Raw genomic sequence first — 23545 nt, 5'->3', positions numbered from 1 at the left:
GACAAGCAGAACAAACAATATTTAGTAAGTATCCAATATAACCTCCTAAAGAAAAACTAAAATCCATCTAGAGAAAAACTACATATTAATGTCCCCTTCCATTTGTAATTTTTGAATTCTCTAACATATCCTCGCAGAAAATCTCTGTGCCATAGGTAGTCATTCTAATCACATTAAAAATGAAAATACAAAAAAGCTTCTTTACAAAACTTAGACAATTTTGAAGAGATGACAAAGTATAGAAATATAAAAAAATAAATGTATGGGTATCTAAAAATAAAGGGAATAAGATTCTAAGTGGTCAAATATATGAAGCTTATAATAGGAATACCGGTGTAATCAACTTCACTCGATTAACTCAAAATTGTTTTTTAATTAAACAACACTTAATCAGTGGTCATGTTAGCAATTTGGCTTTCATCCTAAGTAGTACTTCATAAAATATCCAAATTCTTCTCATCAAAATGAAAAGTAAAACTAAAACAATAACCTTCAACACAACAATCTATTTTCTCACTGGTACAAATGAAGATCTCACTAGACTTTCACTAATTTCTCTTCAGCTATAAAGTGCAAAAAGATCAAACTGTGAGGAATTTTAACAAACTCATACATTAAAAAAAGAACACTGCAAGTAATTATCAAAGTTAAGGGTTTCAGAAAGATTCTCACATTTCTAATACAGTCTTAAGTTGTTCAAGTTTTGACTTGTTTTCTTCAATTTCAGAATCATTATTTTGCCCCAGCTCCATAAGAAGTTGTCGGGCAATGTCCAGCACTTCCTATAAAATAATAAAGAACTGAATTTTTATGTAACCTTGCCATTAGCAATTTAAAACCAACAAGAGATAAAATGCACTTGCCTGTAATTGTTTTGGCTTTTTGAGTTTTAACTTCCCAGATTTGTATCCATCACACTTTTCAAAAAGATCAAAAAATCTTATAAAAAAAAGAGCGCAGTTAGTCCTTTGCAATAATTAGTATTAACACTATATACTTATACAAATCACTTATAAATGAAGATATGAGACTCAGGGTCTATGGATTTCAAATACTGTGTGTCCTCTTTCACTATAGAACGTTGCTCCTCCACTCTGAGCAATAAAACTTACTATTCTCCTGACCACATCAAACTAATAATCACTAAATTAATTTTAAAAGTTTTCTCATGATGGAAACTGAGTATATGATTGTAATACTAAATATCATATTCTCTAAAGTCACTGCATGCATATACATATTAAAAAATGTTTCAACACATATTTATTGGCTCAAGTTTTTAAATTTTGTTGTTTCCGAATCAAATACTGAAGAGAAATAAGATAAACTTCCATTCCACTAATTTTCTTCTAGGAGGTTAAGAGGTTAAAGACTCATAGAAAGCAATGAAGAGAGTAAGAAACCAAGATTAAACAGAACACTGTAGGATGTTTACGCCTTTACAACCGTAAATGAAAGCCAGATCAGACAGACAAGAATTGATGGATAGTGCCAAAATAATTTCAGATGCTGATACATACAATTATTTTACGTGAATTTTGTTTGCATCCAGTGGTTTAAACTAGTGGCCAAGAAATGGGAAAACAGTTTTTCCATATGACGTATTAATCAAATTAGCTAATCACCTATAAGAAATCTTAAATTATCTCCTGAGTGTTAAATTACTCCCCTTAAAACTTACTTTTGATGCCTCACTTCCATTTTCATTTTTTGTTTTGGTGTTCGATCCCCATGACGTATTACAGCTATGACACATCTGAGTTCCATCCTAAAATAAAAAAAAAGTTCTCGATTTTCTAACAAAGATTTCTGTTACATAATTCAGACTAATACAACACCTCATTATTTGTTTAGAACCATCTTTTACCATTCTGAGATCTTTCCCGTGAAGAATAGTACTTGTAACAACCAGTCGATTTAATCAAATTCAATCTTAAAATTTTAAGAAGCTGGAGGGGGAGTAATATTAAGCTCTGTATCAGCTTCCTCTCTAGAGATAGCTATGCTCACACTGGGATAACAGTAAACGAATGGCAATCCTGGAACTTCATTAAATACTTGCCCTGCAGCATAGATCATCACAGACAGAGATTTCATTAAAGCAAAATAAAGCTTTACTTTATAGCTGCTCCTTGTAAGGACAGAATAAGTATTTCATAGTCAAATTACTAGAAGATAATACTGTCTTAGAAAGAATGCTAGGGTATAATTTAGTGTGTGCCAAACTGTAAGCCACAGAATACAACCCCACAGGATTTTAATAAGTTACCTAAAAAAATTTTATGTTGAATAGTTTGAGAATACTGGTTTAAAACATAATTTTTTTTTCCCCTCACCCCAACCAGGACTTCTCAGAATTTTTAAAATGCTAATATAGACGTCTAAGCTATGAATATGAAGCATTTGTTCAACTCACCTGAGTAGCAGGGGGTTTCAAGCAGTAATTTTCACTAGTAGAATGTTATGAGACACTTGGGCATTATCAGTCTTATTAATTTACCTCAAGATAGACCTGTATATTTTTTTCTTTACACAGAGTACAGAAGTTGTATGACCACTGACTATGAACCTTTAAGTGACATACCTTTCGGCACCTCCTTTATTTTTATGACTTAACTCAATAGTTCTATAACTATCTAAGCATTTTTCAGGACTTTATCCCCAAAATTTTATTTTTAACAATATAAAAGATTTTTAGTCTAAGTGGACCCCTGCAGAAGAAATATAATCTATTTCTCCATCTGCAGAGTGAATCATATGAAAACATACACAGTATCCAATAATCATTCAGAAATTTAATCTCTATTGTAATAGCAGAGACTGATGTACAAAACCCAACGAATTTCTAAAAATGAAAATATTCAAACTTACATAGTTCCAGATGTAGTTGGTACAATTGGGATATCTTCAGCTTCTAAGGGTATTGACCAGGGGATATGAAATTGTGGCGCGAGCTCTCGCATTACAATATTGCTTTGATACAAAAAGAAAAGACTAGAAATTAGTTCATTTTAAGACAAAACTCAGTACTTAACAACTAACCATACAGAATCATAAAAGTTAAGGTCAAACTAGTGACCCTGTGATTATAGCACATAACAGTAAGTCAAAGAATCAATCCTGATTTTAAAAAAATTAGATTAGCAGTTCTAAACTGGTGCATTAGAACACACTGAAGTGATGCCATAAATTTGGAATTATTTATTATATACCTTAGTTTTGAAGTATAAATCACACTGGAGTCTAATAAATAACTATAATTACATTATATCCACTTATAGATAAATTTGGAAAACCAAGATTGTCTCTTCTTTATGGCCACAGGTCATTTCTTTTCTTTTTTATTTTATTTATTTATTTATTTAGAGAGAGTGTGTGCAAGAAGGGGGGGACGGGTGGAGGGAGAAGGAGAGAATCTCCAACAGAATCCCCGCTGAGCTCGGAGCCCTACGTGGATCTCTGAGATCGTGACCTGAGCCAGAACCAAGAGTCGGACGCTCAACCAACTGAGCCACACAGGCGTCCCAGGGATTAGTTCTTACCTGTTTGCTGATCACTTCTGAAGTTACTCTAAATCCCATGGCTCTTTTTAAACAAATTTCCATTATATTTTACTATTAGGGTTAACAATGGAAACATGTTAAGTAATTATAACACATTTTTTGTTTTGTTTAAATTTAGCATTTATTCATGTTAAAATTTAGTAAGCTCCCCCAAATTTCACCTTAAGGGTAAGTTCACCAATCTTTAAAATATACTATAAAAGCTGACTCCAATTATCACAATACACTTTAAAGTGTAACTTTCTTATGGCTTTGTCATATATACTTTGAAATGGTTTAAAAATATTTGTCTTGTGAATCTTCTAAGTCAAGGTTTAAGAAAATAGGTCAAAGAAAATAAAAATGGCATTTCTACATGCAGTAATTTCTTTTGGGTTCACTTGACAATCTCATAAGATTATCTTTAAGTGACACATAATTATAGAAAGCAGTATCATTCAAAAGAACCCTGAATTCCAAATATTTCTATTCTACTCTGGTTACTTATTTCATGAATATTCATTTTATACCTTAAAGTAAGAGAATGAAACCTTTTCAACTGTAATGATATATCAAAAACTTACTGAACAAAGTAAACTAATAAATTAGCTGTAATAATCACTGTATAGCACTTCTAAATCTTTAAGTTAAAGTATCTTTATTTTAATTTTTTTTTTGTAAAGATTTTATTTATTTATTTGACAGAGAGAGACAGCCAGCGAGAGAGGGAACACAAGCAGGGGGAGTGGGAGAGAAAGAAGCAGGCTCCTAGTGGAGGAGCCTGATGTGGGGCTCGATCCCAGAACGCCGGGATCACGCCCTGAGCCGAGGCAGACGCGTAAGGACTGCGCCACCCAGGCACCCCTAAGTTAAAGTATCTTTAAGCCATCATCTTTACTGGCCATAAATTACTCTCTGCCTTTGATAATCCAAAGTATAACTCAAGATTTGGCATAGTTCTTTGGGAATGTCATTTTATGAACATTGATTTTTATTCTAGGGTGCTTGCAGGACCCTGATCATTTGATGTTTACAATTTTTTGGTTTCTGAATAGCTAATACAATTAGCTGTAACAAAGGTAAAGAGGAGAAATATAAAGAAAAAATTCTTACCCAAGTATTTTTGCACAATCATCATAATACTTCATGGAATTTTTCACAAAGCTGAAGCCATTGACATCACAGACATAGGACTGTCCATTGGCTCGTAACAGATCAAAACCACAAACTGTTTGCTATTTAAAATAAATTACAAACTTTAAAGTTACATTTGAGTTAGGATTCACAGTTTTTTAGTTTTATTATAGCATATCAAATTTTACAAATGCCTAGAAATTTACTACTGCTTATTAGTTCATTTCATAGTAAGTAATAAATGAAATTATTCATCTGTAACCTCAGTACTTTGAAAATATGTAAAACATACCGTATGATCATTTGAGTTCCCCATGAAATAAATATAGAACAAAAATGCTTAAGAGATAAGAGAGGCCAAAAAATAACATGCTATTACAAGACGTTCTTCAAGTAACATTTAATTAAAAAACAAGAGTGAAAATTTTTTAAAGGCTTTGTTAAATTTTGTGATAATAGAAATTGTATCACTTTAACCCAAAAAAGCATTAAGGAAAAAGTTTTGAAGATATGTCCCAGAGGAAACGTCCCATTATCCCTATGAATCTTTTTTTTTTTTTTTTTTTAAGAGATTTTATTTTTAAGCAATCTCTACACCCTATGTCAGGTTCAAACTCGCAACCCTGAAATCAAGAGTCACAGGCTCTACCAACTGAGCCAGCCAGGTCCTCCTCCCACCGAATCTTTTAAACCCTGACAACTATATCCCTGTGAGCACCTGAAATAAATTTACTTTATTTGGGAGAAGAAAACAGTTGCAAGGTATGAATTTCCGGTCAGGCTCCAGAAATTTTCTATCTTTTGCATTTTATATTTTAATCATCACGTTAAGTATAATGTGATTTTAAATCATGTCTTTTGGAATCCTGGTATTACAAACTTAAAACAATTTTTATAGAGCCATTAAAATGTACTTATAGGCTAATATTCCTTCCACGAAAGTGACTTCAAATTATTAAGACATAAAGTATTTATTATTTAATAAACAGTAACACACTAGTCTTTACCTTATATACCCAAGAGAAGACTTCAAAATTGTAAAGTTTATCTTTTAATAGATCAAGTTGTACTACACTTCAGTTTAAATCTTTAACATACATTATTAGAAGCCTAATGATATAGACTGAGGGAATTAGTCAAATGTTAAAAGTAAAAAGTTTTCTTTAAGAAATGTATTTGTATTGTGTTCATAAACACACTTCATCATATACAATAAATAGGCTAAAGGATGTATTGCCAAAGCTAGAAGACTGCTAAGGACCTTTTTTATTCAGCAAAGCAATCATTTATCAATTCTGAATAAATAGTACTTTTAACCAGTTGTTTTTACCATATTAAACAATACCTCTAAACACTGGTTAATGCTACTGTTTCAGTTAAGTTTTCCTCCATCGTTTTAATTTCTGAATTAATTGGCTAAGTTCCCTTTTATATAACACAGAAAGAATACAGAGAAGCAAAGGCTTTCATTTATTATATATCTTTATTAATGGCACCACAAGAATCTCCTGAGAAGTACATAAACAGCTCAAATGTATCATTTTTAATCTTCTCAGCTTACTTCTCCAATTAAATGACCATATAACATTTCTTTTACTCAAGAAAGAAAATTAGAATTTCTTTTACAGGGGTCTATATGGCCTGTAAAACATTTTACCTTAAAAGCAAGGCAGACTTTCCAGGCAATTAATTTCTCTCGTGCATTAAGAATAACAGGGTATCTAACTTCTTTTCCCTCACTGTCTCTTTCCACCTTGCCGTCGAGTGCTGGAGATTTTCGAGCTTCAGCATGCGCGTAATCTGGACCCACGGTATAAACCTTTAATAAATGTTAAAATATATATGTATTGAAAATTTGTACATTATTTAAATTGTATTAAGTTAAAAAAATAGCAGACAACAAATCAAAAGAAAAAATAATCAATAGAAAATACTTCAGTTTCCCAGACTGTTCTTTTCATACTTCTTTCTATTTCACATGCCAAAATTTTCAATACACTGGAAAAGATTATAATTAATTACACGGCAAAACTGGTAATGTGAAGGTCTGTTCTCCACAGAAAATGATCATACTGAGCATTATGCGGAACACAAGGTTGTATAGGATGGGATCTTTTCCAAATTTTTTTAGCTTACCCAAAGGAGAGGTACAAATAATTATAAAAACATTATAGAAGGAAGTAATGGCCAAAAGAAAGATTAAAAAATGGGGGGGGGGGTGGACTGAAAGGCAGAAAAGAAAGGGAACAGCACACTAAAAGGTAATCAACACAGAGGTCAGAGGCATTAAAGAACACGATGTATTCAGATAAGTGCAAGTTATTTGGTGCCATTTATACTGTAAGAAATAAAGTTCCTAGGAGAGACTGTGAAATAGTCTGTATGCTGCCCTTGTGAACCTGATTATTACCCTATGGTCAACAAAATCCACAAGAGAATCTTAAAGTAAAGGTTCATGATCAGGTTTATACCTTAGAAAAAAAGGCACTCTCAGACAGAGACTGGCTGAAGGTAAAGCAGTTAAGACCTTATCTGTCACCAAAGGAAATCAAACATATTGTTATACTACAGTTGTTGCAGATCTCAGATCATCATTTACGCCAATCAGTGCTTGGAAACTAGTAGCTATTAGACTTAACCCACTAATTTTATTATTTAATGTCCTTTTAAAGAAGCACACATATTATTGTATCACAAAGTTGGTTCTTAAATATTTTTATAACTTCATTTTAATAAAATTTGTCTCCTTGGCAATCCTGTTTTAAGCATCAAAGAACATTATTCTAAAAAAAGGGTCCATAGGCTTCAGACTGCCAAAGGCATTTATAATACAAAACAGATAAAGAATCCCTAGTCATAAAAAGAAAGAGATCTGGAATAGAGTCTATCCTCGGGGTAATCTCTTTTTCTGATATCAATGGTAAACTAAATATAAAATTAAAGTATACTGTAATCAATCCTACCTTTACATCAGTACCATCTGTGGGCATAAACTCTTCATATATATATGAGCCTGTTTTTCGTACATTGCTTTCTGGGGAATAAACACTACTTCTACTGCCAATCTGAAAAAGAAAGATGTCCACAAATATAAAAACTAAATTATTCATCTCATTTTTATAGTATAACCTTTTTACCATCTATTTCTATCTTAGATATTTCCAAAAACTTTTTTTGGTGCACAAATATTTAAGAACACTTACTATAGAGTTGACACTGTATTATTTTCTGCTGTAATACAACTTACATGCAAGTTAAATAGTATAAGACTACAATGAACAGTAAGAATAATGTTACTAAGATTCAACCATACTCTTGCATGTAACCCTCTTTTGTTCACTTTTTCCCCTACAGAATTTTCCACTGTATAAGTACACCATAATTTCTCTCGTGCATTAAGAATAACAGGGTATTTCTAAGCTTTAGCCAGTAGAATAGTGTTGCTTTCAACATTCTTATAAGTGTCGCAGGTGCAAGAGCATTTCTAAGGTACATACTACAAGTAGAATTACTAGGTGATAGAATTACTAGTGCTCATATTCAACTTACAAAGATAATGTCAAAATATTTTATGAACTGTTTTAACAATTTAGAGTCTTCTAGCAATGTACGTGAGTTCCTACTGCTCAACTTCCTCATCTATAACTGGTATTGTTAAACTTAATATTTGCCACTCTAACAGCTATAACATAGTATCTCACGGTGTTCTTACTTTGCATTTCCATGATTGCTTGTAAGTATACATGCATTTTTAATCTTAACATATTATTAGATTATGTTGCTAAGAGGTAAGAGGCTATATTAATTTACATTTAAGCTGACATCTGGGTTTGTGTTTGTTTTCCAATCTTTTTGATCTTTGCCAATCCAAAAGGTAATTCAATGTCATTACCTTTTAGGCTTCATTTGCATTTATTTTATTATGGGTACAGTTTTGAGCATACTTTCATGAATGTAAAAGTTACTGGAATCACTTGTATCTATGAATTATCTATCTTGGGGGCTATTTTTCTTAAAGACTACTGGTCTTTACCTGAATTTCTCATATGCCAGATACATAAATGGAAGACAGAAAGAAAATCAAGTAATTTTCTTGGTATTTCGTATGTAGAAATTTTGCATAAACAACATTAAGTAAGTAAAATAATGCCTTGCTCTTCTAACAAAGAAGGATATCAGTTTCAATTTATCCCTGAATGATACATTCTTATTTAACCTCAGTTCTATTAAATACTTGATTACTTTTAGTAGAATTTGTACGAAGTATGAAGAACAGTATCCCCTAGGATAACAAGGTTTACCTTTCGAAAAAGTCTTTGACTTCCGCCACCAGCAGATGTTGGATAGTAAATGTAAACGTTGTGATCCTCTGCACTGACTGGCTTTTCGACAAATGGCTTTTGAAAAACTTCACCATTTACTTCTACATGATCTTCCCCTTCAATCAGATTGCATTCTAAAGATCAGACATAACAGCAGGAAAAATTACATATCGTATATTATCTACATATAACATTATTATTAAAGTTTTTACCAGACTAAAGTTTACAAAGAAGAGTGACCTTGGATGATGTATGATTTGATTTTAATTAAAAATTTATGCAGAGATGCCTGGGTGGCTCAGTCAGTTAAGCATGGGATTCTTGGTTTCAGCTCAGACTATAATCTCAAGGGTCCTGAGATGGAGCCCAGGGTCAGACTCCACACTCAGCAGGGAGTCTGCTTCAAGATTCTCTCCCTCTGCCCCTCCCCCATCTCTCTAAAATAAATAAATAAATCTTTTAAAAAATTTATGCAAACAACATATACCAAGATTTATGATCTATGATGTTAAAAACGATAGTTGTTCTTCAAAATCTTGTGAACCTGCCATTTTACCTTATCATCCCACAGAATTTAACATTAGTTATGAAACGATGCCAACGAGAAAGACTGAGAAATTATTCTAGATTATTATCATCTTCTGAAAATTGCATGGAATCATTTGTATCACAGATACCACAAAACATGCAATCATTTACGTTATTAAAGTAACCTATATAAAGTAGGCAAGCAATCCAATCAGGAAGTTAATTTTTTACCTCTAGACAAATGAGAGAAGTTCCCTGCGACAGATAATAAATGCTATAATTGGTTTTCAACAAAAGTTGCTTTAAGGTACAATAAAATCATCAAAATTCCTCAAATTACCCTTGTCAGAATATTAAATCTTAAAGCAGATAAACATTTATCTTGGCTCTTCAGACTGTTACATATGTAACATGTAGATTGTTACATGCTACGTTTAGATAACCAGAAAAATGAAGCAAAGGGTGCTTTAGGATATTAATAAGTAGTAATATTTCTAATTTCCTAGTCACGAGAAATTACTGTATCCTAGTATGAAGTTTCTAATCCTGAATTCAGCAGTCATAGATGAATCATTTGTTCACCCCTAATCAATACAAATTTATTAAGCCTGTAATTTAAAAATTCTTTATGATTCCCAGATATATGTCAAATGTAGAACAAAGAAAAGTAGGATATACAACTCTTAAATTATTAGTGGGCCTTTTAGCTTATAGTGCCACACTTTAATTGAACATAATGCTTACTTGGCTCATTAATAAAAAAAAAGTAAACAGAATACTATGGGTTCTTTGAATTCCTTCTACTTAATTATTGAAAGGAAGTGGCTCAAAAGTATGTTGAGTGACAAAAGGTAGCTTGCTCAAAATCTCATATTCTTTTTTTTTTCTTTTTTAAAGATTTTATTTATTTATCTGACAGAGACAGCCAGTGAGAGAGGGAACACAAGCAGGGGGAGTGGGAGAGGAAGAAGCAGGCTCCCAGCGGAGGAGCCTGATGTGGGGCTCGATCCCAGAACGCTGGGATCACGCCCTGAGCCAAAGGAAGACGCTTAACGACCGCGCCACCCAGGCGCCCCAAAATCTCATATTCTTACCTTTGGGATTATTTGGGTCGCGGTTCAAAATTGCATAACGAGGAAGTAAAATGCCTTCGGCTTGAAGAATACTATATACTTCTCTTCTGAAAAAAAAGGAAAACATCCTTTATTGTTTTATTACTCTATTTGAAGAGTACATCATACTGTTGTAGTACTAAAAAAAGGCATGGATAACAGGTCTTCTTATTTTTTCAAATAAGTAAATCATTTAAAATATGGAAAATTTCTAAGGAAATGTTCAGCCATATTAGAACAAAAATGTATGCACAACACTTCATGTGGCATATTAAAATACTAATATTTAAAACTGGGAATGTAAACGTATAAACAGAAATGGTTAAATACAAAGTTGCTATATGGCAATGACAGAATATTACCTAACTATTAAAAGCTTTATACTTAGAATATTTAATGACATGGGAAAATGGTCACAGTATTTTAAGAGAAAAGTGACCCTAATTTTGTAAAATGTGAGTGGATGTATGTATTGCTTTCTATATGAAAAAATATGATAGACAGTAGTAGCAGGGTTAAATGCCTTTCTTTATGCTTTTATTCTCCAAATTTCTTAAAGTAAATATGCATTTATACATATGTGTGTATATTTACATTTGTAACATAGAAGAATGTATTAATATGTAAATCTAGGAAAAATGTTTTAAAATGCTAGATATTGATAATGTTACTTACTATCTGGAAGAACAGAAAAAAAACAAAACAAAAAAAACCATAGAGCCTTAAACTTTATAAAGCATTTTCACAGATATAACCGCATATTGTAATGCTAACATGAAAGAAAATTGAATATTGGTGAAATTATAAGGGTAGGGATCGGAGTGAAACATCAAACAGAATATAGAAATATATTTGTATTCTACAGTTTCTCTTAGAAATCCATGCTTTTGGCCTGTAATGAATGCTAAGATACATAGCGAGCTATTTTTCAAAATGGTTACACTATACCATTAAAAGAAAAAGTCTAATTATAATGAGTATAACCCTAATTTCATCTTCAGTCACATGACAGAGAAGTTGTTCATATTTTCAATGGTTCAGTAGGCTCTAGAAATTAAATAAACCTGGTTTAAGTCCTTGTTCCACTATTGACAGAATTACTTGTGACTTTGGGCAAATTAATTCATCTCCCTGAGTCTCAAGTTTCTTCATCTATAAAACTGGGTATAAATACCCATTTCTAAGTATTATTAGAGGATACCACAAGTTAACGTATATGTCAGCTTACAGTAGATACCAAAGAAATGTTATTTTTCCTTCCCTTAATTCAGCCATCTCCATCACTCACCTATCTTGTATGAGATACTGCATATTCAAGTCATTGATTACAAATGGATTCCTGAGTTTTGCATAGGCAACTGCTTTGTCCAGTGGAAATCCTAAGAACACATATTATTAACATATTCTGTACAATCTCAAGATAAGTTTACATTTATAACTTTGTTAATTTGATTTTATGTCACTTCCCATAAAAGGTTAATTTTATTATGTATATAACTGCTTTCCACATAAATCATGGAAAAATAAATACATAAAACATGACTTAACTTGTACTATTAATAAGACTTATTTTTTTCCTAGTTAATTTGATTGGTAAGGCACAAGCCAGTGACTATATAACCAAATATACAGCACTGACATGTTAGTCAATGCCTGATTATTCAAAGTCACCTAATAACAGGTTAAGATTACCTCATACACAAACAGAAATCTATATATAAATAAGTGTACCACAATCACTTGATTAAAAAAATAAATATCATTTCTTCTCACTTTAGTTTGATATTTATACATACAAATTGCTGATAATTAAAAGAACTTACATATCTTTAAAAATAGCAAAAACAAAAGTTAATTCATATACAATAGATATACCCTAAATATAAAATATATGAGTAGAATCATACTTGCTTGCTGTTACTAGGTCAATGTTAAGGTATCGGAAATTAACTCCCTAAAACTTCTACACTTTGATAAAACTACTAATTACATGGAAAACAAATCAAATGGCAGATATAGTAAGAGGTCTAAAAAAAGCTAAAGCATTTTAATAATTATACTGCACTCTCTGTATTAACATTAAAAGTCTCCAATTTTATCCATCAATGCATATTACTAAGAGATGGTAGGGCAGTATACCATAGAGTCCAATAAAACAGGGTTCGAAATCCTGGCTCCATCTTTCTGTGGCTATGTGACCTTGGGCAAATTTATTTAACATCTCTAAGCCCTTGATTCCCAGCTGTAGATGGGTATTACACCAGTCTTACCTAGCAGAGTTTTTGAGGAACTCGATAAAGGAATGTATATAAAACACTTAGCATAGTCCCTGACAGAGTAAGCTCCAAATAAATATTTATTGTTCCTTAAATGACAATATTTTAATGAATATCTTATCTAAGGAAAAGAGTAAAAATCAGTAAGCATGCATAACGTTAGAATTTAACCTTGGGTACTACAGTTACCCGTGAAGACACTGTACTTTGTGCCATTATCAGAAGAGTTGGAAGGGAAGTAAGTAGTAAAGCATACTGAAGTTAACGAAACAAAACAAAAAACTATGGTCAGTTAAAAAAAATTTATTCCTAAATTCCTTAGCTTTTAAAATTTAATAAAAGTACTCTCTATACCAAGAATCACTTCCACAAATTACAAACCCTTCTCATTTTGTAAAGACTCTGAGAAGAATTCATCACTTGTCATCAAGATAGCTCAATGTCTATGATTTAAGGCATCCTAACAGAATTCAGCATACCGGAACCTCTGTAACAGTTCTCTGGTTCTGTTGCTGTTTTTAAAGAGGAAGTTTTTCCTTACCAAGCATATGGGATATGACCTTAGATAGCAGCTAGTTTTTACAGGCAAAAAAGAAAAAAAAAAGCTTTAGTTGGAAGAACCATGTGGTAGTAAGGGAAGACCACCATACCATAAAGGATAAGCCAATTTTAAGATTCCCTAAAGTAAAGGACTTGAACTTATAAAGAAGACCAGGGCCTTGGCTCTCTACAGGCTATAGGAGCACAAAAAGTCTCAGCACGCTCCATCCCCTTCTTGCTGAAGGAAAAGTTTCTTGAACACCTAACTAAAGTAAAACTTTAACACAGCTGGAGACTACCTATTTGGTAAAAAAAAAAAGTGATTTAATATGAATACATTTAAAACTGAGCATACATCTTTTAAAGTATAGTTCTTAGAAATCCACTTAATTCACAGATTCTTGGGTTATACATTTTCAAATATCCACTGATAATTTTGATTAGGTTTTATTATGCAGGCATACTTTACCATCAAGTAATACTTAAGTTTAATTAATATTGCTGATTTGTAAAAGAAACCAAGGAAAATCGAAAATTCAAACAGTAAGTTCTTCAGAAATAAAATATGAATATGTATATGAGCAAAATCATTTTCTATATGGCAAAAGCATAGGGCTTAAAATATCCAATAATTCAAGAATTTATTCTAAGTAACTTAGAGTAGTGCAAAAAAAGATATGCATTAAAAGAGTTCATAACAACCTTATTTCTAATAGTGAAAACTGGAGACTCTCTGTTAGGATAACAGTTAAATATTATAGGGCATCCTCATTATGACACACTATGATGTCGTTAAAAATCAGGTCTTTAAAGAATATAATGGAGGGGAAAAAAAAACCTCTTGATATAACTAATGAAAAAATTAAATATAAAATTACATATACACAACCACAGTAAATTTGTTTAAAAAATACACAGAGAAAAAATGACTGAAAAGAAATATATCAAAATGTTAATATCACTGATCTGTGAGAGACAGGTGAGTTTAATTCTATTTTTCTGTTTTATCTAATATTCTACAATTAACATGTATTATGTTTATTATAACAGGATAAAGGGAGCTCCCACCCCATTCTTTAATACCTTTAGAATGGAACGAAATAAGACAATCACATAATGGCCAATTTTCTACTGGTTCATTCAAAATAACATCTTCTTCAAATACTACTACTGTGATATATTTAAATAAGGAGATCCGTTCAAGAATTTCCTTCATTGGTTTGGATTTGGATTTCTTTGCCATGGAACATATTCCAACCACAATCTGCCTTTCTGGTGGCTAAAACAGAAAGAAAACAACAACAAAAAAATCAGGTTGACTTAATACAAACTCCAAAGTAGAGCAATATTAAATCTTTTTCAGAAGTAGATAAGGGATGTAATTAATACAGATGATACATTAACCAAAAAAGGCATTTTTCAAAATTACGTTTTGTTATAATAAATAACAATTAATAGTTGTCTACGAAAGTCTGGAAACTTTCACTTTCAGGACATCGTTACTCTTTTCATTCTGATTTTAAAGTTAAACAGATACTCCTTCCTTAACTGTCTCTAGTATTTATTTACCTTTGCCACAAGAGAAAGGGAAAAATGAGGGCCAAAACATATCTAATGCAAGTAAAAAGACCAATGAGAGTGAGAAAGAATTCTCTTGCCTAAATAAGATAGTCTGACTACAAAGCTACATTATACGGTGTACTACAAAGCTATATTATACAGTGTTAAGTTATCTTTGTAGATTGAGCTTGAAAAGGATTTGGTCACCAATGACAACTTGGAAGAAAATTTTGGAGAAAGCCAAACTGTCAGTGCTCAAACTCCAATCTTCGTACTCAATATTCCTATTTAATGGTGTTGCTCATCTCTGACACCCTTGCTACAGCTCAAAGGCCATGGTTCCTCCTAAAACTAAAAAAAACAGGATATAGAAATACCTTATAAGTAGCTCACAGGTTTACAAAATTACTCAAGATTCATTCTGAGATCTTTGCATTCAAGTAATTAAGAGTTTTATCAAATAAAGCTGTGCCCAGTTGTTTCTTTTTTTTGTTCTCTCTCTTCCATATTTTATATATTTCACATGATATTATAATCGGAGCTCAAAAGTGTTTTACTAGACTTTTATTATAAATCTAAAAATAAAATTGGGTAACATCAGATTTAAATTAACTATTCTTCTTTATGTCTAAAATTAGATTTCTCCATTGCCTCTTCTTTTTTTTTTTTTCTTTTAAGATTTTAGTTATTTATTTGACAGAGAGAGACAACCAGCGAGAGAGGGAACACAAGCAGGGGGAGTGGGAGAGGAAGAAGCAGGCTCCTAGCGGAGGAGCCTGATGCGGGGCTCGATCCCAGAACGCTGGGATCACGCCCTGAGCCAAAGGCAGACGCTTAACGACTACGCCACCCAGGCGCCCCGCCTCTTCTAACTCATATGAAATTTAGAGATCAAACTGGTATTGAATTTGATTGTAAATCCTAATCTCCCTGAGATCTGCTGTTTTTCCCCATTGATCATCCACTTTTATGTTCCCTTACTCAATTCTTTCCTGATTAAAAGCATCTACGTAGCTCATGATGTTCCTAATGAATATTTCCCCAGCCAACAAAAGATATTTGCAAATGATATATTCATTAAGGGGCTAATTTTTAAAATATATAAAGAACTCATATAACTCAACACCAAAAAATCAAATTAATGCAATTAAAAAATGGGCAGAGGACCTTAACACATATTTCTCCAAAGAAGACATACAGATGGGCAAGATTCATGAAAAGATGTTCAAAATCACTACTTATCAGGAAAATGCAAATCAAAACCATAACCTAAGTTTGTATCTTAAATCAGTTTTCATAGCAAAGCAATCTACTTCTAAAGAGAAAACAAGTAAGAAAAATATTGAACTAACATAACTATAGTAAAATGAACATAATCAATGTGTGTTATTCCTAAAGATCCAGTACAGCTATACATCCTAGAAGATCAGATCTTATGCACTTATACACCCCTCTGGATACCTGAGGTAGCCTCTCCTTCTAGCCACAGTTACAGACTTCTGAAGAGTTAATAAATAAGGCTATCTTTGGGTCAACCACCACTTGTACTGACAACATGACAAACTTAATGAAGCTGGCTAAGTCCTTCTTTAGTACCTTTAAAATTATTTCCTTCAACTTACTTCTTAATCTTGAATTTTTTAGGTACTTCTACACAGAAGAAACCCTTTTGGTTTATGGCCCTGATTATTCTCTCCTTGCCACATTTTCAACTGAATCCTGAGTTATGTAAGCATATCAGTGAACCTATCATGAAAGACCCTAAAGTTAGCATCATTAAACAACTTAGAAGTCTGACCCCTGATTGGATTTCTTGATGCACCATAGATCCAATAATGTAACTAGTGAAACATAACATGCTTTTTCAGCACAAAAGATTTCCAACAAATTTCTATGTGCAAAAATGTCTTCACAATTTAGATACTATAAATTCACCTTGACAGTGATTAGTAAGAAGCCTATACTGTACTGGTCTTCTCTCACAAAACAAACAACTTACAGACTCATCCTCTTCCTCCTCATCTTCATCTGCATGGTGGAAGAAATGTCGATAATTTCCTGAGTTTATTTCTGTATCTTCAGGCCCAACAAAGAATCTGGGGGCCTCACTCATTTTTATTTCATTTGATATAGATATAACGCACTATAATAAAATTGTTTCTAAATAAACCATTCTCTCTATGCTAGCTGACACAGAGCTCTGTTGCAGCTTGTTTTTGCTTATACAACCACTTGAAATTGTGATGACAGTTAGTTGGCAAGTGTTCTTCTGTTTTCATATCATTGCTTCATTGTTGAAGTATAAAAGATAAAGAGTGAGGCTATTGCTTCAGTGAGTTGATGCAGCAATCTTTCTACCTAAAATGCAATGAAAAAATTAATTTTGGAGACTGTACTTCAAAAACATTCATGTAAAAGTAAAAGGACACTTGTAAAATCATGACCAGTAACCTGATGCATACGTTCAAATGAAAAGACATTTTCTTCCATAAAATTAAAAAAATTAGGCTCTCATTTCCAATAATCTACATTTTAGCAATTTGACAAACTGATTCAAAATAACAAAAAGATAGTAACAAAATAACAAACAATAACAAAAAATACACACTAAATTCTTCAAGTCCAAAAATATCTAACAAATGAGAAAATTATTCAAATTATAACAAAATTCCACTAAAAGCTAAATACCTCTGCAACACAGTTAAGTAATACCTGAATAGAATGGAAAAAAAAAAGATAAAATATAATGTGGGTTTAAAACCCACTGACAGCTATAAACCAATTTGAAATTTCATTAAATCAATTTTTAAAAGAATTTAACTTGAAAGTTCAGTTTGCAAACATGTTTTATTTTGTTTTTTTGTTTTTCAGGATTTTTGTTTGTTTTAGGGAATAAAACCGTTTTGCATTCTAGTCTTAAAAAAAATCAACAAAACAAGATTACAGTAAAAACAAGATTTCATTATAACAGCAGCTCTTAAACTTTTAAAAGTAAAAAATTCCTTGGTTAGCCAAATAAAATCTATGGATCCTCTCTTTGGGAATAAAATGTACATATGTAATAAATTCTGCAAACAATTTTATGTGATTGACATCCAAGCTTTTCTATATAAACTGATGCCTATCAACATCAGTTTAAGAACTCTCATGTAACAGTGATATCTCAATATATCTTTACCAAAGCTGTTCATATAACTATTCCTTGGTCACATTAAAACTAATTACCTACCTAGATGAAACTACATATCAAACAATTTATTTGATTACTGGTAATATAAATTATTTGATCAAATATTCGTAAGAGTTGGATCATATATTAGATAGAACTGCAAAGCATAACTCCAAAACTCTTATTCCTAAAGATCTAATTCTAGTTTAATTGGTGGCTCCCTATTAAATATTAAAATCCTAGTGTACCTAGCTAGGCTTCACCTTATGCAACTTTCAAATTAAAATTTCACAGTGTTATGAAATTTGAAACAGTGATTAAAAAATTAAAATAAAATACCTATTCAAAAGACAAATACTATTCAACTCTGATTTTTAAATTGGAAACTACCATGCTACTAAGTATCCACACTCAAAAAAGTAGTTCTCAAACTTCGCACATCACCAGGAGGGCTTGTTAAAATACTAAACTAAAAAGTCTCAGCATAGGACCCAATACTCTAAAAATTCCAATGTGATGCTCATGTTACTGGTCTGGAAATCACACATTGAGAACCATTGCTCTAGACCTTAACAAAAGTGGGTTAGAAAGCTTTTTCCGATAGTTGCTCAGTTCTGTATCCTTCACTAAGTTATTGAAGCTCTCCAGCCACCATCTATAAAATGGGATAAATCTCATAAATTATTTTCAAAATTAAATGACAATAAAGACCCAACAGCAATTAGCACAAGGTAAGCAATCAGTAAATGTTAGCTATTTCTTTATCTTGCTGGCTTTTATAATTAAGACCAAGATTCCTGACCTAACTTAACCAGCACACAACAAATACAAACAATTCAATTTAGAAGGTACCTACATACCACTCATGTAATAAAGCCACAGAAACTCCTTTTTGCCGCCACTGCTGCTGCTGCTGGAGACCTCTTTACATGTTTACCAGTCTTACCACAGTGCTCGAGACTATCATGAACACTGTTGCCTGGAATAAACACTCATCTCCTTCATAGATCTACCATGGTCAAAGCTGCTTAATCCTTAAAATGATACCATGGGTCATCCATTAGTCCTATGTAGTTTTCAGAAACCCTCCTTTCTTGAGGAGCCGGAACAGACACATGACTAATTTTCCTGAAATCCTAAAAGCATTTTCCAATGGAAGCATTGTTGTAAATGGTGACTCCAGTTCCAGGACGCTATTACTACAACTCCATAATAGGTTATTAAATAAGCTTCTGCATGCTGGCGAAGGCAGCCAAGCATCATTTAGAAGTGTATACAAAAAAGCCCATGCCAAGTTTCCCAAAAGCCTCACACTGATTTTTTTCCTTCTTCAAACATTCATGCACTATCATTTGCTGAGCCTGTCTCTCCTTCTACTTATACTTCACTATTGTCCTTGAAAGTTCCAATTCCTCTTTTAATAAACAACTGCAAAGTCCTCAATAAATACTTTTCTGACAACTATCATGCTTCTGCCAACCCCTATATACACACGAGCATCTTTCCCATCCTCCATGCTCCGCGTTTGGATCTTTACAATTACCTGTTTCCATTAGAGTTAAGGTTTTTCCTCCCCAAATTTTTATTGTGAAAGATTTCAAATATTCAGAAAAGTTAAGAGAATGGTTCACTACACATGTACATTCATACACTTAGCACTAGACTCAACAATTGCTAACATTTTGCCATATTTACTTTCCATTTACATACACATATACTTGCTCTATCATTTGAAAGTTACAGACATCAATATACTTAATTTCTATATACTTTAGTATGCATCTCCTAAAAATAAGACATCCTCCTATAGAACCAATGATCATTTCCACTCAGGAAAATTAATAGTTCCTTAATACTGTTTATATGTAGCTGTGTGGGTGCTTTTAGAGAACAAGGACCTCATCTGTATATTCCCAGCACTTAACTGGTGCATAGCACTTAAGTGGGTGACCAATAAATGTCCCACTAATTGTTAAGTGTAATATCCTCACAACTACCGCGAAAGCCAGAAAAGTTTAAAACTTAAAACAGCAAGATCTGACTGTGCAACTTTGAATCTTCTGCACATCAGTTTAGTCATCTGCTTTCAACAATCCCATACTGCAGTTAGTATTTTGGTTTCTGAACTATTTAATTCTGCATCACAATATGGAAGCTCCATGAGGACAGATCATTTCATCAGACACATAAACAGGCATACTGATTTTTTTTTTTTTTAATGAATACTTTCAACTACTGAAAATGTTAGTAAAGAAACTGGAAGAAATGAAGCATAATGGTAAGACAACAGTAGTATAATAGTTAAGAATACAGATTTTGGAATCTAAAACATGTGGTCTCTAATCCAGGTTTAAAAGTTTACTAGTAACAAAAGTTTTTTAGGACAAGTTAAGTGGCTTCTCTAAGCCTCAGTACCTACCTCTGGAAATTGAGAATAATCATCTAATGAACCTCATGCAAGTGTTGAGAAAAGTATATGAGTAAATATGTAAAGCATTTGCCACACTTAAGAACTCAGTTAATGGCGGTTATTTTTAATATTCAATCTGCCTGAAATAAAAACTATATTTTTCATTGAAGAATTTTCAGTAGCAATACAAAACCCTATCCCAGTGTAGGGCAAGGATGCTGGGTACTAAAGCCAGCCATGCTTCCTACTTCCCCATCTAAGCCTTCCAGCACACTAAAGCAAAACCACTATCACCCACAGGAATCCAAAGGTCGCCAACTCCCATTAGTCGTCCAGAACCTAGTAAATGAGATCCATTGGTCACCACCCTCGGTCCTTCTCCCTCGAAGCGCGCGAGGTGCAACACTGTCGAACTGATTAGGTGAGGCAGTGACCTGCAGTCTCCGTATTCTGGAAAGCTGCAACGCAAAGGCCTTTTTGTTCGTTTGAAGTGCGGGTGCAGGCGGCGAGGAGAAGAGCGACAAAGACTGAGGAATGAAAATAAAAATAGCCATCGCTACCCACATCAGTCCCCAAACTGGAAGCTGCCTACTCGGGGGGAGCGAGCCCCACAGCCTGGAGTACCAGCTGGACGGCCGGCAGTTCCCTTCGGGTCGATCTGAAATTTCGGGTATCTCAAACCCAAGGAATAAAAAAGGGGGGCAATGGAGGAGGAGAAGAAATTAAGACGCGAAAAGCCCCGCAGGGCTGTAGTGTCACTCCTCCACGCCCACGCTGCCTTTCGCTCTGGCACATGCCCCTAGGAAGAGCGCGTGTCTATGCTCCGCAAAGCGCAGAAGACAAAGCAACTAACTGCCCAGCAGCGGCCTCGGGTGACCGAGTTCGGCATCTCGGTTCTCCTCGGGTCTGAGTCCTCACCTGCTACCGCTGCAGTAGCCACGCAAGCTGCAGAAAACAGCCGCGCCCTTCCAGGTTTTGGCTTCCCCTTTAATCCCAGAGGCAGGAGTGAAGTGTTCCTCAAAAGACTCCAGCTGTTAGCTTGGACGTACGTCTTCTCTCTACAGTAGCAGCTGAAGGGCCACACAGAGGTACTGCAAAGCACTACAACACCTCCCTTATCTTGGTCACGCCTCTCCCTGCCCGCCTCGGTCTCACACAGAAACCTCACCGGGCGGAACGCTTTCCGGGAAGTGCCAAACGGCCCGCACGGCCCCCATAAGCACACCCCTCTTAAAGACACCGGTAGTTCCGCTTCCGGCAGCACCAGATAAGTCGCGAGAGGAGGCTTAAATCCTGTCGTTTGCGTTTAGGACCACTTTCGGTGAGTGGTCGTTCCTGTATGCTTTGTTATATCTAGTGATTTTTAAAGTGAGGCATCACCTGACAGTAATTTCAAAACCATTTGCATCGACTAGTTTAAGGACGGGTTTAATTGACTCGAGATTGCGCAGGCGCTCTTGGGGCGAGAGGGCCTTGCTTGGGCGTTGCGGTGTCCCGCGCCAGCTGAGTCGAAAAGGGGCGAGTTCTGTAGCGGGGCGTGGGGAGGTGCCTAGTCTGTGTAACCGAGTATTACTTGTGATCGTTTCCCTGATCATGCGAAGTTTAGCTGGACCTTGCCCTTAAGAATTGATCAACGAGGCATTAAAACTCCCTGGAAATGCTCTCTGATAGTTAAAAGTAGCGTCCGAGACAGCGAGCAGGTTCAAAAGTTGACCGCCGCTTACTCATCATAGTTGTCATTTAATATGAAATATTACCCTTTTGCCCCAAATTAAAATCTCCTGTGGCGGGGAGAATCGCAAGTTCAAGGGAGAATCTTGTCCGGTAGTCGGTGTGGGTTTTCCTTAAGGAGCGTTTCTGAACCAAAGTAGAGAATTAATTTTCAAAATGGAAATTCACGTATCCCATGTGGCTTTACGTGTATGCGTGTGCAGGTGAAGGCATTTTTGTTAAACGAATTTATAGGTTAAAGGGAAGCCGATTAGAAGTGTCTGGTGTAATTAGATTTCCCAGTCTTAGACATTAGATAAAATTGTGCTATTCTTTTTTTCAGAGATTGAAGTAGACTGATTCATAAGTAAAAATTCTGATCACAAGTTAATATGTTTATTGAAATATTGGAAAATTTAAGTTTTTAAACTGGAACAAATGCATGTTACAACTTTTTGGAGACTTAAGTTGTTGGCCTTGATGGGTTTTGTCCAATTCTCATTTTATTTAAAGTGATACTTAACTGCCTTACTTTTTGCATACACAAGATAAAATTAAAGGAATTAAGTAATAAATATTTACGCAAGTACTTATTGATTTTATTTGACGTTGTATTAGCGACCTAATGTTAAAGCTTAACCAAATTTGACCCTGACAGTTCCTCTCGCAAAATTAGAAGTTGTAATCAGCCACCTTCACCTCCTTTTCTCATCCCTACATATTTTAATACACACTACTTATTTTAACACAAATACTTAAAAATAACATATTTAAAGAAGGCTTAATCTTCATCTTTATAACAAACCACTTAATTCTCCCTTGTAAATAATACTTTTGTATAATATTTGGATATAGGAAGATATTTATGTTTGTTCTAATATTACAGCTTAAAGCCTTTTTCTCATACTACTCGATGGTTTTTAGGGATCAAATTGTGAGTGTACCTTGAAAAGAAAAAACTACTGGTTCTTTAAATTATTCCTGTATATAAATGCAAATATTAGCAGCAAATTTTAACCTGTTTAGATGATTTTCCTTTTTGTGAACTGATTTTTCTTATGTATTTTAGCTTGTGAACCACATTAGACTACAAACTGATTATAATATTGAGTTTTCTGTGATGTACTGTATGGTGACTAACATATCATAATAATAAATAGAGAGAGAGAGTCTTCTGGGTTTTGTTGTTAGCAGTAAAATGTAAATAAACATTACCATAAAACAATCACCATTAGTGAAAGA

At 33.6% G+C, this 23545-nt stretch overlaps 2 protein-coding genes across 18 annotated transcripts in view; one reads left to right on the top strand and one right to left on the bottom strand.

Annotated features, from left to right (window-relative positions):
- The window catches only part of PPIP5K2 (diphosphoinositol pentakisphosphate kinase 2), a 69489-nt gene extending 47519 nt beyond the window's left edge, over nt 1–21970 (bottom strand). For all 13 annotated transcript variants that reach the window (XM_044383976.3, XM_026498510.4, XM_048221050.2 and 10 more), the window contains exons 1-13: nt 21512–21970; nt 17014–17372; nt 14538–14733; nt 11927–12017; nt 10621–10706; nt 8978–9132; nt 7640–7741; nt 6334–6495; nt 4656–4777; nt 2872–2973; nt 1682–1768; nt 864–939; nt 673–782 (exon numbers count right to left, since the gene is read on the bottom strand). In XM_044383976.3, coding sequence (XP_044239911.1) covers nt 673–782; nt 864–939; nt 1682–1768; nt 2872–2973; nt 4656–4777; nt 6334–6495; nt 7640–7741; nt 8978–9132; nt 10621–10706; nt 11927–12017; nt 14538–14733; nt 17014–17127 — 1403 coding nt within the window. In that variant the 5' untranslated portion in view covers nt 17128–17372; nt 21512–21970. The remainder of the gene's footprint in view (nt 1–672; nt 783–863; nt 940–1681; nt 1769–2871; nt 2974–4655; nt 4778–6333; nt 6496–7639; nt 7742–8977; nt 9133–10620; nt 10707–11926; nt 12018–14537; nt 14734–17013; nt 17373–21511) is intronic.
- Nucleotides 21812–23545, top strand: part of GIN1 (gypsy retrotransposon integrase 1) — a 54953-nt gene continuing 53219 nt past the window's right edge. For all 5 annotated transcript variants that reach the window (XM_026498548.4, XM_026498553.4, XM_026498547.4 and 2 more), the window contains exon 1: nt 21812–21914. The gene's annotated coding sequence lies outside the window, so the exon portion shown is untranslated. The remainder of the gene's footprint in view (nt 21915–23545) is intronic.

Source organism: Ursus arctos, unplaced genomic scaffold (assembly GCF_023065955.2).
Source record: "Ursus arctos isolate Adak ecotype North America unplaced genomic scaffold, UrsArc2.0 scaffold_5, whole genome shotgun sequence".
NCBI classification, from domain to species: Eukaryota; Metazoa; Chordata; class Mammalia; order Carnivora; family Ursidae; genus Ursus; species Ursus arctos.
The sequence above is the reverse complement of the archived record's forward strand: the minus strand, read 5'-3'. Positions and strand labels throughout refer to the sequence as shown.